The following is an 18477-nucleotide window of genomic DNA, read 5'->3' as shown; positions in this document are numbered from 1 at the left end:
AAGTTCTGTTCTGTGCATGTTTTACAGGTTGAGTATCCCTTATCCAGAAATCTAAAATACTAGAACTATCCATGCACGTGAGTCATAGAGGCTACAAAGGAGAATAACACCTTTCACGCAGGGCAGTAAAAAATGTGTACTCTCGGATAAACAGAAGGTAGTTTCTTTCCAGTTTCTATTAAGTTTTAGCTGAGTTTAAATGGGTCATTGTAGAGGCACAAAGAATTCCTGTAATTTTGAGCTCATCTTATTTATATGTACTGTTGTATCTATTCTTATCAGCTGATTCATCTGAATATATGGAAGCTTGCTAAACATGTGTTACTGGTTGTACCCCAGGTAAATTAAGCACCAATGTAAACATGTATCATTTGCAATCTTGGCTTCTTACCATGACTGACTAAAACAAAGTGGGGATGGGGCACAGCTCCTTGAACATGATGAGCCCTAACTATGAATCATCAAAATCGAGAAAAGGCTGTATGCCAGGCAAATTAAACACCAATGTAAATTAAGCAACAGAATAAGGGAATCAGGCCAGTAAACCTCCTTCTCAAGTATACAATACACTTACATATGCTTCACTTAATGTCTTGAATTCCTTAGATACCAAAGTAACGTTCTAGTAGAAGTGACTGAGATAGTTGGAGGAGAATTAATGCTCATACATTTGAATACGAAACACATTTTCTGCTGGAACTGTTACTTATAAATGCTTCAGCACAATCTTTCTCATGGACACAACACTTTTCTACTTTAGAGCTGACATTTAAGCTAGCTAAATAGCTAAAAGCCTTGTTTGATGGAACTGTACAATCATCTTCTGAGGCTCTGAAAATAAAATTATTCAGAAAACAAGAAGATGGCAGATCGAATAGTCTCTTCAAGGGAACACACTTCCTTTCATTACGCAAAGAAAAAAATTGTGCCTTAAGTTCAACAGTTTCTGTTTTTTGTTTTAAAAACCCTGTCTTACCTCCAAGAAATTGTAAGACAGATTAAAACAAAAAATGAAAGCAAACCGGAGCCAGCTGGGGCTTCCCCCTTCACGGAGGTAAGAGAGGGAGAGTCCCAGCCACCTCTAATGTGATGATTAAAGGAAGAAAGACAAGAAACCAATTTTTGGATCCCAAGAGGGGGGTTGTGACAATTTTGCGGCAGGACTTATTACGCAGTGAAATATGTTACGTTTTACAAAGGCTAGAGGTTTCAACTGATGCTGCAACATTGAAAAAGATTTAAAAATAAGATGTCTTCCTCAAGATCAGTCTTCTGGCATCCCTCATATGCTGCACACATACTGTGCACAGGATCCTTCTTTGACAGGAGCATCACCTGCCAAACAAAAATTGGCAATGTATACTATTGGCACTAACACAAAATTGGATCACTGGCTTTTTTGGTTCAATACTAGGCGTATTTTGAGGTAATGGGGAAAGGTTGGCTTATTTATAAAGTAAATTTATTTATAAAGCAATAGGTGCTTCTGCATTACTAATTCAATGCAGTTTTTTGTTTGCTTTTTGTTAATGTGCCTTCAAGTAATTTCTAACCCTAAAGAAAATTTATCACAAGGTTTTCTTGGCGAGAGTTGTTCAGAGGGAGCCTTCCAAACTTTGCTTTTTGGTGACATACTTTTTAGACATGTATCCTTTCGCAACATGGCAATTCAGTTTTACTAGCAAGCTGTAGGTGAGACTTGTTTCATACAATATATGGACAGGCTCTTCACCTGTAACTGTGTTTCTTCGAGTGATCCTCTATGAATTCATACATATGGGTTTACAGCACCTGCGCAGGCTCTAACGGAAAGCTTCTCAAGCTCTGATTTTCAAGTTTTGGCAGTAACCCTGCCCACCCCTTCCCAGGGCATAAAAAAACACCCTGGCCCCGCGCTTCTCCATTCCTGAGTTACCATAGCAGCTAAAAAGGAAGAGGAACAGGCAGGTTTGTATGAATTCAGGGGACCACTTGAAGAAACACAGTTACAGGTGAGCAACCTCTCCTTCTTCGTGGTCTCTGTAAATACACACATATGGAGACTAGTAAATTGAGGTATAGGTAGGCAGGACACATGTCAAGCTGACACCAGATTGTATGTTAACCAAGAGTAAGGTTTATTGGCACATAGCAATAGAAAGAGTGAGATACTGCAGAGCAAAAACACGTTTTGTCGTCAGGTGATGGCAAATAATTAGAGAAGTGCCAAACAAAGAACAATAACTCTTTCTGCGACTGCAGAAGGTACTTTTAGTTAGGAAGGGATATCTTTAAGTACAAACAAGTCATAATGAAACAGTCTGATGACCTAGTGAAACAAGACGCAACATATGGAATCGCGCAGAACATGTGAAGAACTCTGCATTGTTCATGTATAAAAAATATAATAACTGTCAATAAAGGATATGTCAAACACACAGAGAAAAAACTTGCTGATACAATCTGGAAGGGATTTTAACTCGAGTCGGGTATGGTCAGATATGGAGGTCAGGCCAGGCAGGAGGAAATGACCAATCTGCCTAAGGCATTGTCCACATGCGATCTTGAGTTCAGTCTATAATAAGACACAAAAATCAAAGGGTTGTCCCAAATTGCTGCCCTGCAAATTGAGTCTTTCTCTAGTGGAGATGTTGGGGACTGGGAAAAGACTGGGAAGACCATCTCCTGACTAGTGTGGAAGGTTGACATCACCTTCGGGAGGAAGGTAATGTCTGTGTGAAGAACTGCTTGATCCCGGTGAAAGATTAGGTAGGGCTCGTCGACCCTTAGCGCCATCAATTCAGAGGGGCAACGGAGTGACATGATAGCTATGAGGAAAGCTACCTTCCATGAGGTAGTCAAAGGTTGGCTGTTGCGGGCGGTTCAAAAGGCAGGTCAGAGATCTGGGAGAGGATGAGTCTGAGGTTTCATCTCAGTGTCGGGGGCGGACAAGAGGGTGGAGGTTGTTTTAACCTCTGATAAATGTTTTGATGAGGTGGCTGGTGAAGAGGGTTTCCTCTCTGCTGAAAAGACCAGGAAATTGTAGCTAGGTAACCCTTGATTGACAAGAGGGCGAGATCAGTATCCAATATAGGAGAAAGCCAAGTACATCTGGGACCAATGCAGTGGTCAGCGATGAGCCTCGGGATTCAAGGAAGGTGTGGAATTGTGAAATCTTGTATACATAGGCCTTTGAGATAGAGGGATTCTGGATCACTCAAAGTATGTCCTGGAGGCTGTGTGAAAAACAGTCTAGGGTTTGATCCTCCATGCTGTAAGCTGTAAGGAGGTCACATCTGGGTGGAGGATCTGTACATCTTCCATAGAGAGGAGATGCAGGAGCACCAGGAACTGATGGCAGTGGCTGCTGGAGAGACATAGAAGGGTTGGATACTAGACTTACCTCGGCCAGGCTGATGTTATTAGGATGCAGTTTGTGTGGAATGTCATGACGCACTCGCGCTCAAGAGTCTTCAGGATGAGATTGTTGGGCAGATGTAAAAGAATGTTCCCATCCATTGTAGGAGAAATGCATCCCCAAGGCATCGAGCACTGATCTTGCCCCATACTGTGGGAGGTGAGTGTTCACCCTGGAGGAGAAGAGATCTATCTGCAGCAATTCCCAATGGTCAAAGAGGTGGTGCAACTGGTCCATGTAGAGCCTCCACTCGAAGGAGATCTTGGAGGACCTGCTGAGTCTGTTGGAAAGGTCGTTTTGTGTCCCAGGCAGGTGGAGAGCCGTCGGGGAGATCCCATGTTCAATGCAACAGTTTCAAATGCGAAGAGTGAGCTCAAAGAGATTCCTGGATATAGTGCTTCCCTGTTTGTTGATGTAGTACATTGAGGTGGTTTTGTCTGTCAGTATCTGAACCGGTTTCTGCAGGATCGGTTGAGAGAAGGCATGGAGAGCTTTGAAGATCACCAGCAGTTCGAGATAATTGTTATGGTGTCTCTTTTCTTCTGTGGACCAGAAGTCTTGGTCCGTTAGGTCTTTGTAGTGTGCTCCACATCTGTAGGTGGAGGAGTCTGTGTGATGGCATCCACTGGCTGCCAAGGGACCCCTTGGTAAACGTTGTCAAATTGGTTCCACCAGATCAGTCGAACTGGGTCCACCAGATCAGCATTCGAAGTACTAGTTTCGATATGTTCACAAATTGGAAGTTGTGGTGTGAGAGAGGGTTGAAGTGGTTGATATACCATCTCTACAACGGTTGGAAATGGAGACGGGCATAAGGCATGACCACTACCGTTGATGTCATGTGCTCAAGATGGACTTACATGGCTCTGGCTCAACAGTGCCGGCCTCAACAGTGGGCAATCTCATTCTGGAGAGCATCGAACTTCTCTCGAGGAAGGAAGGCCCTTTGACTGACGGAGTCGAACATTGTCGCAATGAATTTTGCTGTCGCTGTCAGGGCGAGGTTTGATTTCCTGGTGCTGAGCAGGAGCCCTAACAATAATAGAAGGAATATGGCGTTTTAGTGATTGCTTATAAAGTATATGTTTATTTTATTGCATGTAAGTTTATGTGGCATCAAACTGTTGCCTACATATGTGAGCAACTCTGAGTCCCCTACGGGGTGAGAAGGGCAGGGTATAAATAGGGTGAAGCTCGTGTGGGATTCCAAAGTAGTTGTGACCAGTTGTCAAGATATGGAAAGAGGACAATGCGAAGCTTTCAAAGATATGCTGCCACCACTACCATGTATTTCATGAAGATACGTGGCCAGCCCAAAGGGGAGAATTGTAAGCTGCTATGTTTGCCAACATACCCTGAATGCTAGGAATTACCGGTGAGCGTGATGCACCGTAATGTGGAAGTATGCATCACGGAGGTCGATGGTTGTGAACCAATCTCCTTCCTCGAGCAGGGACAGGTAAGAGGATATTGTCACAATTCAAAACTTTTTCGATATCAGGAAAGCATTTAGTGCCTGCAGGTCTGTATTTGGCCAGAGGTCGCCATCCTTTCTGGGGATTGTAAAGTACTTGGAAAAAAGATCTTTGAGTTTTCCTCCGATGGCTCCTTTGAATAGTAAGGAGTTCACCTCTTCGAGGATGGCCTGTGAGGTGTGCATGTTGAGAACTTTCCTGTCGGGGAGAGCTCATCAAATTCTAAGACAAAGCCGTTTTTGATAATGTTGAGCACCCATGCATCTGAGATGACACTGGTGATGGTGCAACATGTGAGGCAGTTGGCAATGAGCAGTAGCTGGGGGTCTTTGGGGATTGAAGAATGAGGAGAAAGGAGCACTTGGGTTAGTGTGATGAAGACAACAGTATCTGATCGGCATTGTTGTGCGTACCATCAAATGTGGCACTTGGGTTGGCGAGTGGCTGGGTGGTTTCGTTGCTTCTAGTTCTGGTGACGATGGCAGGGTGGCTGTAACGCCAGGGCAGGAAACACCCTCTACTGGTGGCAGCAGGCGGTTGGTTGAAGTGCCTGTAGCAGTGCTAGTTTCAATGAGTTCTCTGATGCTGGTGGAGGGTTTGAGTCGGTATCCCGAACTTTGTGGCAAGGAGTTTAAAATCTTGGTTGGATTTCAACTTGTCATCAGTGGCTGAATTGAATATTCCTATGGCATCGAATGGAAGATCCTCGATGACTTGATGGGAGGCCATGGAGAGTTTGGAGGAGTGGAGACAGGCATGCAGTGGCATGAGTGATAATTTTTCCCGCTGTGTCTGCAGTGTGTTTTGCCATCTGTATCTGGTGGTGGGCCAAGGAGGTAGCTTCTTGTTGCAGCGTAGAAAGCACTGCTCAGTCTCCTCTGAGAGCTTAGCATGGAAAGGCTGTGCCTTTTTCCAAAGTAATTGCTGATATGTACCCATACAAGCACCATTCTTGTCAGCAGGGAAACTCCCAAGTAGAATTTTTGCCCAACAGTTGAACCTCTTTCCTTCCCTATCTGCCAGGGTCGAATTTTGCTTGCCCGAAGACTGGGAGGCCTTGACTACAATTGAGTTTGGATCGGGGTGGTGGGCTAGTCAACTGTGACCGTCGCTGGTGCAGTACCAGGCCTCGATCTTTTTCATGCCAGAGGTATGGAGGATGGGGTTGTTCAGGACACCTGAATAATTTCCAGTAGATATGGCAGGAAAGGGAGCTTGGATCCTCTTGAATACCGGTTCAAGAATTGGCTACCACCAATTCCTCAATACTTTATTTCCCATACCACCAGATTCCGCCACAGCAACGCGTGGCTGGGCACAGCTAGTATATATATAAATATATTATTTTCATACAATGAAGTCTGTAAAATTTTCCTTTACATTTCTTTAACTACAGTGGAATATTGTGTAGTTTCCTCTATGCCTGCTTCATGTGGTTCAACACATTTTCTTTTCTTAATTAGAAACCTAGACATTTTAGTGGTGATTACTGCAATTGAATCAACAAATTGTGCAAATTATAAAACTTATAACAGTACCTACATTTGAACAGCATCAGTACTCCACTTCTGTAGTGATCTGATTGTGCATTCCTGCCTGGCTGAAGTGAGGTTGGACTAAATGCCATTTGTCTTTCAACTCTAGCAAAGTATCGACTGCTTAGGAATCCAGTGGAGTCTTCTTCTCTGGAGGTTTTTGAATTGAGGCTGGATGGCTGTCTGTTGAGAGGACTTTGACTGTGTCTTCTTACCTGGCTGAAGGGGGTTCAACTGGATGCCCTCTGGGGGTCTCTTTGGACTTGTCCTCACTCTCCCTCCCCTCTCACTGTGGCTGATATTTGGGCATTGCCATGGGGGTGGGGAGTGTCAAGCAGTATTCAGGCCAGGCACCACAGTCAAAGACAACAAGGAGGAGGAGGATGGTGGGGCCTTGGGTTTGGGCTTGGTGCTACTTGAGTAGCCGCTGACATCGTTGCTCCCACTGCTTCCTCCTCCTCCAGGGGCTGCAAAATGCTCTATCTAAGCAGCTGACCAGGCTATTCAAGGGCAGATACTCGACCATTCTGGCTAGGCAGCCTTTGATTGTTAGGAGGGGGTGCATTTTTCACATGACATAGTTTGGAAAGCTCTGCTCTACACTATGCTCACTCCTTGTATTGTATTAGCACATTATGATGCATGCAAGTCTCACAATTCTAAAGATCTGAGATAAAACCAGATTAAAAGCTAGTACAAGAACTCTGTTTTCAGTAAAGATTCTAAAAAAACCAAGACTAAGCAACTGTCTATCACTACACGCTTTATACTGAGGTAGAAGGATACCTTCAATTTTCTACAATTATTAATCATTACATGTTTTTCTATAATCTTAACCTACATGGCTTACAATTAATGAAAGAAAGATAAAACAGCAGTTCAATTCAGTAGCACGTTATGCTTAAAGCAAATAAAAGATTCCAAATCAACCTGATTTTCAGGCAAATAATGCTTTACTACTTTCAAAAATTAATCAGTGTAATGGTCACTGACAATCTTGCTGTGTCACGCCAAAATAACTTGAGATACTTGTTCTTTTTTGTTATTTGCCTGACATTTTAAAATGTTATAGTATGATCCTAATAACTAAAAACTAGTCCCATTCTCCCTGAGGGCTTTGCAGTTGTGTTATTTAAACAGCAGTTCCACATGACAATCCACTCTTGAAACTCCTCAGACCTTACAAATCATTTTGGTAAGGTTCTCTTGTTATTCAAAGAAAAAGACTCAAATCACACTGGCCACATTTTAAGCACTCATGAAAAAGAAAAGCAGCATTTTAATCTAATCTTAGAATAAAAATCTCAATACAGGTATGCAAATACAACAGAAGAAATATATGAGAAGAACTGAGAAACTGTCATGCAAACCTTTGATTATCCACAAACAAGGGAACTTAAAAACTCAGAATGGTTAATAATTTACCATTGTAACACTGATTAAAGAAATAAACGACTATTTTTTCCAATGATTACTTACTAGAATAGAGTAGGATATGGATATTGGATTTTAATTTTAATTTTGATGCTGACATTAGTCGAGCTTTGATTTTACATGCTCCCATGAGGGTATACAAACCCACAACTCATGTTCACCATCACAGTAGGTTACCCTTCCGTGCCACTGAATAATTGGAAGGTTAGTTGTACCTTTCACTGTTGTTCTTCCTACTGTTTCTTGTAGTTCTTTATAGCAAAACAATCCCATTTTCTTCAAACATATTTCTGGGAGACGCCATGGGTTCTAGATTTACATTACATTTCCTCTGAAGGACATTATATAACAGGTGATAGTGATGCCAAATATAGTCACATCTACCTGTCAAATAGGTAACTCTTCCTCCCTATCAAGGTTCCAACGTTAAGTTGTATGGTCCTTATGGTACATCAATTATGTGGATTCACTGAATTATGATGATTCATACAGGTGCGGGTGATTTAAACATACTTAAACATACTTAGCAAATGTAAACGTTCTATACACCATGTCATTATTGCTAAGAACCAGCAGTGTTGCACAGATGTTAGAATATGATATTGCTACACTTTGATTTATTTATACTGCTTTGCTGCTGAAGGGTCCACAGTCTTGATAACAACATTGGGATATTACACTAGTATAAGTGCCTATTGGCATCAGCAGAATTATATGATTATTATATCACCAGTATCTCATTTAACTTGGAACTACAAGCCAAAAAACCTATCATTTTAAACAAAATTTAACCTACTTATAATGCAGCCCAAAATTGCTGATGATATGTCTCCATAAATAGGCTTCCTGGCTAAAATGCAGGAAAATTGAAAGATACCATAGTTTCTTATTTGATATCCCAATTCTGTTCAATAAACTCTGTGCATGTTTTACTGTACATCAGAATCAAATTAACAAAGAACACAACTGAACTCTTGCATAAGGTTTTCTGATGAAGCTTTGTTCCCTTTATAGCAAAGTATACACCTTAGTAATTTAATTTCTTTTTGGTAGAAAAGTAATATGTTTTGTCAAAACACATCTGACATAGCAGCTTATATCCAAGTGCCCAAGGAAAAACAATGAATATTGTATTCCATAAGATGGAACTTCGCATTCAATTCTAGATAAGGTTAGAGGACCAAAGGATAGGAATTGTAAACTTGCAAGATTTAAATACAAGTTTCAATGGAGAAAATGATCATTTTCTTACTTCTTATTAATAAAAAAATTTAGTGATGTAAAATTATCTTTTCTCTGTTGTATACTGACACCAAAATCAAGAGTGCTTGATAAATTGGCTTTAAATCTTCAAGAATTTTTTTTAAAAATTCTAAAACATGAGAAATATGCTTATAATTAATGAAAAATTCCGAAACCAGTAGTACATTAACATTTTAATGAGGTGGCTTATATATATGATATGGCATAAAAGTGACGTCAAAAGCTCCAATATTTCAAATTCCCAAATTCGTCTATGATATTGCATTTCCAAGTGCTGTGAATTTATAGTAGCAACTTTAACACACTTTATTTCACAGACAATAATTTCCATCACTTGTATGTATTTTGGCTCATATACTACATATGGTAAGAAACAGTATCAACAGTGGTAGAGTACATGATTAGCTGTTCTAATTTGAGGAATATGTTTTGATTCAGCAAGTTCCGCTCATTACACTAAAACTCGTTTTAGTGAAGAAAAGTGGCATTGACTCTTCAACATACACATATGCAAATTGACAATAATATGACTTTGGGAGATAACATCCAGGTTAATCAACTACAGGACAGAATACACCCCTTATAATTTTACTCTATAACCTATTTATTTTTATGATATGCTTGTAGTCCAAATGTTGTAGGCACCTGTCTGATCTTGGAAGCTAAGAAAAGCCAGCTCTTTGACAGGAGACTGCCAATGAATACCAGATGCTGTAGGCTATTTTTCAGAGGAAGGAACCGGCAAAAACCACTTCTGAGTGTCCCTTGCCTAAGGAAGCCCTATGAAATTCATGAGGTTGCCACATGTCAATAGCTGATTTGAAGATATATACACACACTCAGTAAATAATAATCATCCAGTTTCAATTTATGTTGGGAAAATTGCAAATAGATGGGAATGTATTTTGATGTAGCATGGTTTTCTGATTTTGGAATTCATACACTTACATGTAAGAGGACACAATGGCTGCTGCACCATAGTTCCACTGCAAAGATGACCATGAAAACACATACTTTGATACATATAACATGAAGTCTTAAAGTATGAAAAGTCAATTTTTCCCAAATCATGAAAAATAGGCAGTCTCATTTGTATTATCCTTTTTTCAGATCTGAAATCAAGCATTGTACATAATAGAAAACCATAATTAAGAGGAACAACCAGACTGCCACTGATCCTAAGGTTGGTCCTATCTAGAGTAGAGTTTATTTCTTTTAGAATGTATATCCAATATTTTAACTGGTGATCTTAAGGTAATTTAAAATAATTTAACAAACTCAGCAAAACAAAACAAAGGGCAAGTAATTTGCCAAAACCACACTACAGTGACTGGGTTTCAAAAGCTTGAGAAGTTTTAATCTAGTACTGAAGTGAAGCCCATGTCAACACCAATCTGACTTGTAAAGGAAGGGAACTCCACTGAAGTTACCACAGCAAGGATCTCCACATTATGGACAGGTTGCTTACCTGTAACCATGTTTCTTCGAGTGTACTCTGTGAATTCACACTAATGGAGAAGCTGTGCCTGCGCAGGTTCCGACAGAAACTCTTCCAAGCTGAAGTTCAAATTTTGGCGGTAACCACGCCCCCCTTCCCAAGGGGCATATAAGGCAGCCCCGGGAGCCCGCTCTCCAGTTCCTACGCCGCCAAGGCAACGAGAAAGGGAGAGGTTTGCCAGAGGGGAAGGAAGGGCGGGTTTGTGTGAATTCACAGAGTACACTCGAAGAAACATGGTTACAGGTAAGCAACCTGTCCTTTTTCTTCGTGTACTCTGTGAATGCACACTAATGGAGACTGACACGCTAAGGTCCCGGATGGTGGGACAAGGCAAACTCGAAAACCAGTGAATGTCCAAACATAAGTTTATTAGGACACATTGAGATAACAGTCCCAAGAGACCAGTGCAATAAGTTGTCCGAAAGGACCAGTGCAATGTCAGCATGAGCATAGTATAAGAAAACGGGACATATTAGGAAATACTGAATAAACGTAATAGAAACACAGAAATTGAGTACAGTGCATATGAATGCTCTCCCAAGGGAAGAGGGGAAAACATCACATAACTTGACACACCCATCAGGGTCAATAAAGTGTTACAGAGCAACTGCCCAACACAATCAGGGAAAAACATGTCCCCAGAGGTATAGGTATGGGGAGAAAAACTGGCCCCATAACTTGAAGGAGAGGTATAGAGAGTCACCTGCGGGTGAGTATAGGGAGAAGAAGGCCGTTTGAGAGTCAGGATAGGCAAGATGAGAGTACTGATCTTGCGAAGGCCGAGTCTTTTAGGGCTTTGTTGTCTAGCCTGTAGTGAGAGACAAACGTAAGTGGGTTCGACCAGATTGCCGCTTTACAAATGGAGTCGAGCGGGATACCCCTGAGGAAGGCGGTCGAAGCCGAGAGGCCCCTCGTTGATCTCGGACGGATGGATGGAAGGGGAGGGCGTTTGGCCAGCTCGTAAGCCAACTCAATGGCCTGAGCAATCCAATGGGACAACCTTTGGGAGGAGATGGGATTACCCAACTTGTCCAGGGCATAGGCGACAAAGAGTCTCTGAGTCTTACGGATGCCCCTGGTACGGTCCTTGTAGAAGAGGAGCGCCCTGCGAACGTCGAGAAGGTGCAGTTTTCGCTTGAGAGGAGAGGAGGGATTAGAGAAGAAAGCTGGTAGAACAATGTCTTGATTGAGGTGGAAAGCTGACACCACCTTAGGGAGAAAGGTAATGTCCGGGCGAAGGACAGCACGGTCGTGGTGGAAACGTAGATATGGCTCATCGACCCTGAGAGCAGCAAGCTCGGATGGCCGTCGTGCCAAAGTGATTGCCACTAGAAAGGCTGGTTTCCACGAAAGCAAGCGGAGATCAGTTGAGGCCAGTGGTTCGAAGGGAGCAGATGTGAGTTGAGAGAGTACAAGTTCGAGGTTCCAGCCCGGCGTAGGCGGTAGCGACGGTGGGCAGATGTTGTTGTAGCCTCGGAGAAATGTTTTGATCAGGTGGTGAGAGAAGAGAGACGGCTGACCATGGCGTTGAAAAGACCAGGAAAGGGCTGCGAGGTAAGCCTTAATAGAAGCGAGAGAGAGTTTTCTCTCGACAAGAGTCATAAGGAAATCGAGGACCACCGATACCGAGATTGGAAAGGAGTCGATATTACGGGATCGAAGGAAGGCGTGAAAGCGAGAAAGTTTGTAGGTATAAGCTTTGGTTGTAGCCGGCTTATGGGCTGCCCGAAGAACATCCTGGAGGTTTTGTGGAAGGGAGGTTAGGTAAGAATCTTCTACGCAGTGAGATGAAGAGAAGGAAGGTCCGGGTGAAGAATTTGACCGTCCTCTTTCGAGAGAAGGTGCGGCGAGGGAGGCAGAGGGCGAAACGCTCCTCTGGAGAGACGAAGAAGGGCTGGATACCACGGCTGGCAGGGCCAGGCCGGAGCTATGAGAATCGCTGTGACCGAGATCGAGAGGAGTCTTTCGAGGACTTTCGGTATGAGGGGAATAGGGGGAAAAAGATAAAGCATCTCCGCTGACCAGTCCAGCAGAAAGGCGTCCCCTAGGCAGCCGGGAAAGGAGTTCGGGGGAAGCCTCGCTCCGTAGCGGGGTAGTTGAGCGTTCTGGGGGGAGGCAAAAAGGTCCAGAGTAGGTCGCCCCCAGTCGAGGAACAGATTGTGGAGGATCTCGGGATCGAGCTTCCACTCGTGGGAGGAGGATGTCATCCTGCTGAGGGCATCTGCCAAGTCGTTTTGGGCACCCGGAAGGTGAATCGCGGAGACCTGGACGTCGTGGGCTATGCACCAAAGCCAGAGGCGGGAGGAGAGGTGCATCAACTTTCTCGAACCTGTACCGCCCTGTTTGTTGATGTAGAATACTGCTACCAGATTGTCCGATTGAATGAGGATGGATTTGTGGCAGATGAGGCGGGAGAAAGCTTTCAGGGCTTTGAGGATGGCGAGAAGCTCGAGAAAGTTTATGTGGTTGGTCTTCTCGGATGGGGACCAAAGATCTTGGACCGTCAGGCCGTTCATGTGGGCTCCCCAAGCGTAGGTGGAGGAGTCCGTGGTTATGGTTATTGAAGGTAGGGTTGGATGAAATGGAAGACCCCTGCATACGTTCCGGTGAGACGTCCACCATGAGAGGGATTGGCGAACGCTTGACGGTATCGACAGGTACTTTGAGTTTTGGTGATAGAGCGGCTTGAAGGTGTCTATAAACCACCTTTGTAGAACCCGGAGACGCAGCCTGGCGAAGGGGGTCGTGAGAACCGTGGAGGCCATGTGGCCTAAGAGGACTTGAACGGCACGGGCTCGGACCCTCCGGGCGGATCGACATAGGGCGATCTGGTGGCGGAGAGCTAGGAATCTGTCGAGCGGTAACGAGACAGTCTGTGTGACGGAGTCGAAGAGAGCTCCGATGAATCGAATTTTGGTCGACGGGGAGAGATTTGACTTCTCGGCATTGAGTTGAAGGCCGAGAGAGTTTAGGAGACGCAGCGTGAAGGAGACGTGGCTTTCGAGAAGTACAGGGTCGGGCCCGACCAGAAGCCAGTCGTCCAGATAAGGAAAGACCGTGATGCCATGCAGCCTGAGGTGGGCCGCTACGGCGGTGACAACTTTGGTAAAGACCCTTGGAGCCGTGACTAGGCCGAAGGGTAAAACGGTAAATTGGTAGGTTTGGTCGAGGACTTTGAAACAGAGGAAACGTCTGTGAGCCTCCCGTATCGCTACGTGGAAGGAAGCGTCTCGTAAGTCTATGGAGGCAAAGTAGTCTCCCAGCTGCAGCATCGGGAGAATAGAGGCAATAGAGACCATTCTGAATTTGGAAGGGCGAATGAAGATATTGAGGGCCCTTAGGTCCCCCTCTTCGGGACCGTAAAGTACCTGGAGAAGAAACTTTGTGGGTCCAGTTCGGGAGGAGAGGGACGGATGGCCCCTTTGGCCAGGAGGGCATCGATTTCGGCCAGTATTTCTGGAGAAGGAGTTGAAGAGAGAATGTGACCTGTAGGTGGGAGCTCTGTGAACTCTAAGGCGTAGCCCTCTTGGACAATGCGAAGAACCCAAGCATCTGAAGTGATGAACTCCCATTGATTGTAAAAGGGGGCCAGGCGGTCGGCGAAGGCACAGGAGCGTCGAGGCAGCGTGGGTTCGACATCGGTAGCGGACGAGGAGCTTTGGCAAAAAGGGATGGCGTCAGGTACGCTGGTGAGCCTGTGGAGGAGCGGGAGTGGTTCGACCCCGTTGCTTTTGCGGATGAGGCCCCCGACGGGGTTGGTGATGGCTTTGATTGCTCGAGCCCGAGGGGCGCTTGAAAGATTGGTGCCGGAAGGATTGCGGCGGGAAGCGACGGAAGCGATGAGGGAACCAGCGGGTACGCTGTGGCTGCGGTTGGTCGCCACATTTGGACGCAAGAATTTTAAAGTCATGATTGGACTTGAGTTTGTCATCGGTACCGGAATTAAATAGTCCAAGTGCATCAAAGGGGAGGTCCTCAATGACCTGTCTGGAGGATGAGGAGAGACCTGACGACCTCAGCCAGGCGTGGCGACGGATGGCGATCGCGTGGGCAATCATCTTGCCCGCCGTGTCCCCGGTATGTTTCGCCATCTGGATTTGGTGGTGGGCGAGCGAGTAAGCCTCCTGTTGGAGGGTGGTAAGAACGGAGCGGTCTTCGTCCGACAGTTTAGCGAAGAAGGGTTGTGCCTTCTCCCAGATAATCTGCTGGTAGGCACCCATGCAGGCTCCATAGTTTGCCATCCGGCAAAGTAAAAGGGCTCCGGAGTAAAGCTTTCGACCCACAGCGTCGAAGCGCTTCCCTTCTCTGTCGGCCGGAGTGTTCGACTGACGACCTGAGGATTGGGAGGCCTTGACGACCAGGGAGTTGGGGTCGGGGTGGTGTTTCAGCCACTCCAAGGTATCGTCGTCGGTACGGTACCAAGTCTCGATCCTCTTCGAGGTCGGGGGTATGGAGGAAGGGGTTTTCCAGGAGGCCTGGATAACGTCCAAGAGATAAGGCAGGAAAGGGAGTAGCGTGGCCAGCGGAGCTTGGGCCTGCACCCTTTTGAAAACTGGATCAGACACTGCTTTGGAAGTCTGCTTGATCTCCAAACCCAGGGCGTCAGCCATTCTGACCATTTGATCAGAGAAAGCACGAATATTGTCAGTAGGAGAAGGCGGGTCCGCCTCATACACATCGTGAGGAGGAGAGAGGTCGAGTCCGAGAGAGACTACCGAAGCCGAGAGGACAGAGTCTGGGCGGTCAATGTCAACATCTTCCTCCTCAGCCCCTTGGGGGGACTGAGGGGGAGAAGAAAGCACAGTCTCGGGGGGAGGCATGGCCTCACGGGAAGAGACGGCCGGGAGCCGAGGGTCTTTAGAGGCTGAGGCCTGGGCTGCTCGAGCCAGGCGAGCCGTTTGTCTGCCACGCTCCGGTGTCGAGGTGGGAGGGAAGAGCTGTTGGCGCGATGAGTGAAGCGGTGCAAGAGGCTCCGGCACTGGCACCCTGACCACCGTTTGGGTAGAGTGGTGGGGTGAGTCCTGCAGCTCCCCGTCAGACAGGGGGTGCAAAGGAGATTGAGAAACATCTCTAGGCCTCTGGGCTGGCACAATCGGAGAAGACCTTCTCGAGGAGGTTGCCGAGGAGGACGGCGGGTCCCTCCTTGAGGAAGCCGAAGAAGAGGAGCGCTGAGGCAGCCGTTTTTTTTGTCGGCGGTTGCTTGGATGCAACCCTCAAGGATTTGCCTGGTGTTGGAGGAACCACAGCTGAGTCAGATTGCGCTCGACGAGACTCCTCGTGAGCCCTCTTAAAGGCTATTTTGATAGCAGAGGAGGACGGAGGGGAGCCGATACGAGAGCGGATCGAGGTCACCGAAGCCAGAGAGCTCGACGTCGAGGAAGGCCCCTCCTTTCCGGAGCGGGTCGACACGGTAGCCGTCGTCACAGTACACGGTGGCTTGACCGGTTTAGCGGCCCTGGAGGTCCTAGACGCCCTGGACGAGACCGAGGAGGCTTTAGCTGTCGGAGCCTTAGCTGTTGGCGCCGACATTGCTCTCAGAGCTGAAGACGACGACGTACCCGACGTCAACGGAGTCGGTTCTGGCGTGAGAGATCTTTCGTAGAGCGCCGCTCTGAGCCTAGCGGCTCTGTTCTTTCTGGCCTGAGCCGTGAGAGCTAGGCAGAAGCGGCAGGTACCGACCACATGAGCCTCGCCAAGACAGAAGAGACACTTGGCGTGGCCGTCGGAATCAGGAATTTTAGCAGCGCACTGCGTGCAGCGTTTGAAACGAGTAGTAGACATGCGAAGAGTCCGAAGTGAACCTTGCGGCGGAAAAAAAGGAACTGGAGAGCGGGCGCCCGGGGCTGCCTTATATGCCCCTTGGGAAGGGGGGCGTGGTTACCGCCAAAATTTGAACTTCAGCTTGGAAGAGTTTCCGTCGGAACCTGCACAGGCGCAGCTTCTCCATTAGTGTGCATTCACAGAGTACACGAAGAAAAAATATTGTTTCCAATGGTGGGATACAGAGGTGGGCTTCCTTAGCAAATCTCCATGGTCAGGCAGTTATATACAGGGAAAGATGGAAATAGTGCAACTAACTTAAATCCTACTTATTTCAATTGGTTTACTGTAGAAAGATCTAACACACAAATTTTTATATTATCCAAAAGAATAGTCTTGCCCTCAAAATAATTTGCTACATTGATTACATATGTGAGGAATAAAAGCACACACAAAATTGTATTTTTAGGAAATTTACTCACTGTAACACCGGTAGTTCTGAAGTAATCATTTTGTAGTCCACTATGAACTGTTAATAGAACCCAAGGAGTATCTTGTAACGGTATCTTTGATAGCCAATGTAGTTATTATTTTCAAAGCAATCTCCAAATCCAACCTACAAATAAAACAAAACCTAGTTAAAATGACAATTCAATAATGAAACAGATCAAATGCAAGAAAAACATTTTAAAAACAATTTTTTTACATCATGTTTTGATGTACAAAAGGAAGTATTTCACAATATCCTAGCCATATTTGTCTAAAGACAAATATGGTTTAAAAACTGTAGTTCACTAGTACAATTCTGATACAGTACCATATTTAGAACTGCCTTTCTCAAATGCTCAGGACACCTTGAGAAGTAAAACATGATATGCATACGTTGTGAGTCAGCACTGACTGTATCAATGAAAAATACATAATCAAGTTGAACCGCCATTACACAGATGTTTTTACACTGAATAAAAAAGCTACATTTTTGTAAAGTTAAAGCTTTCAATATAAAAGAGCATAATTAGACTTGAAATTTAAAATTTAAGTAAAGTTTTGTTCTATTTTTAAAGTAAAGTTATGTTCTTTAAAAAATATCAGGAAATGCTCAGGTGCCAAGGATAATGACTACCCTTCAGTTATTGCTATCTCAAAGTCAAAAATTATAAATGAGGACTTGCAAGCTTAATTTTTACAGCTCTTTATTTTATGTAAATTAAGGTGAATGTTGCCACTTGTTTAGGAAGTGAAGGATCTACAGTTTGGTTCTAATATGGAAGTTACATTTCAGATTACAGATAGTTCGCAAGTTACAAACATGATAGGTTATGTAGGTTTGTTCTTCAGTTAAATTTTTTGTAAGTCTGAACAGGTACATTTTTAGCTGTAGCTCCAGCCACACATACACTCACACACACACTCACACATATTGGATAGCATAAGGAAAGGTTAATATCCCTGTGGTGTTTGTTTTACTGTCTATGCCTGTTCAGAAGATTTCACCCTACTTTCTGTCCCTGTGATAATTGGGCTTTGAAAAATGTGGCTTGTTGTGCAAACAAGGATTTGTGGTAAAGCTTTAGTTGAGACACCTTTTCCCCATGATAACTCTTTCAGGGGTGAATTTCCCTTCTAAAGAGAAGATTTCCCTCACTTCCTGTTATTTCACCCCCATTCTTAACTATGAGTCATTTGGAAGTCGGATGTTTGTAACTCGGGAGATTGCCTGTATTCAAGTCTACTGCCAGGTTAGATTTTTGCAGTGTGGTTAAGTGAATCCCCTAGCAACAAGTAGCTGATATGCTCTGAAACAAAAGGAGTCAAGGAAAGAATGGAAGACACCACATGAGCTTATGGAAGAAAGGTGAAGAAGACCAGCACCAAAGAAGTAAGGAAATGGAAGACAGACTGGAATGAAGGAATAAGAAATATAAAGAAATCTGAAAGAAATAATAACTGGTTCCAAATTTTCATAAAGGGAATACCTAAAACCTTAGCATGATCATAAAAATTAACCATCTCTCACAAACACAGTTGGATATACGATTTTTAAATTTTTTTTGCATATTCTTTGTTCCTCACAAATAGTGTAATAATTAAAGCTTTGCTTATTTGACAATAAAT

General features: G+C 44.6%; 1 protein-coding gene across 3 annotated transcripts in view; it reads right to left on the bottom strand.

Moving 5' to 3' along the window:
- Positions 1-18477, bottom strand: part of stag1 (STAG1 cohesin complex component) — a 135298-nt gene that overhangs the window by 73526 nt on the left and 43295 nt on the right. For all 3 annotated transcript variants that reach the window (XM_008106421.3, XM_062976459.1, XM_062976460.1), the window contains one exon: positions 16845-16978. In XM_008106421.3, coding sequence (XP_008104628.2) covers positions 16845-16873 — 29 coding nt within the window. In that variant the 5' untranslated portion in view covers positions 16874-16978. Of the gene's footprint in view, positions 1-16844; positions 16979-18477 lie in introns of those variants that run through there.

The sequence above is a fragment of the Anolis carolinensis genome, chromosome 3 (assembly GCF_035594765.1).
Source record: "Anolis carolinensis isolate JA03-04 chromosome 3, rAnoCar3.1.pri, whole genome shotgun sequence".
Classification (NCBI taxonomy): domain Eukaryota; kingdom Metazoa; phylum Chordata; class Lepidosauria; order Squamata; family Dactyloidae; genus Anolis; species Anolis carolinensis.
Note: the sequence above shows the minus strand (reverse complement) of the source record. Positions and strands in the feature narration are given on the sequence as shown.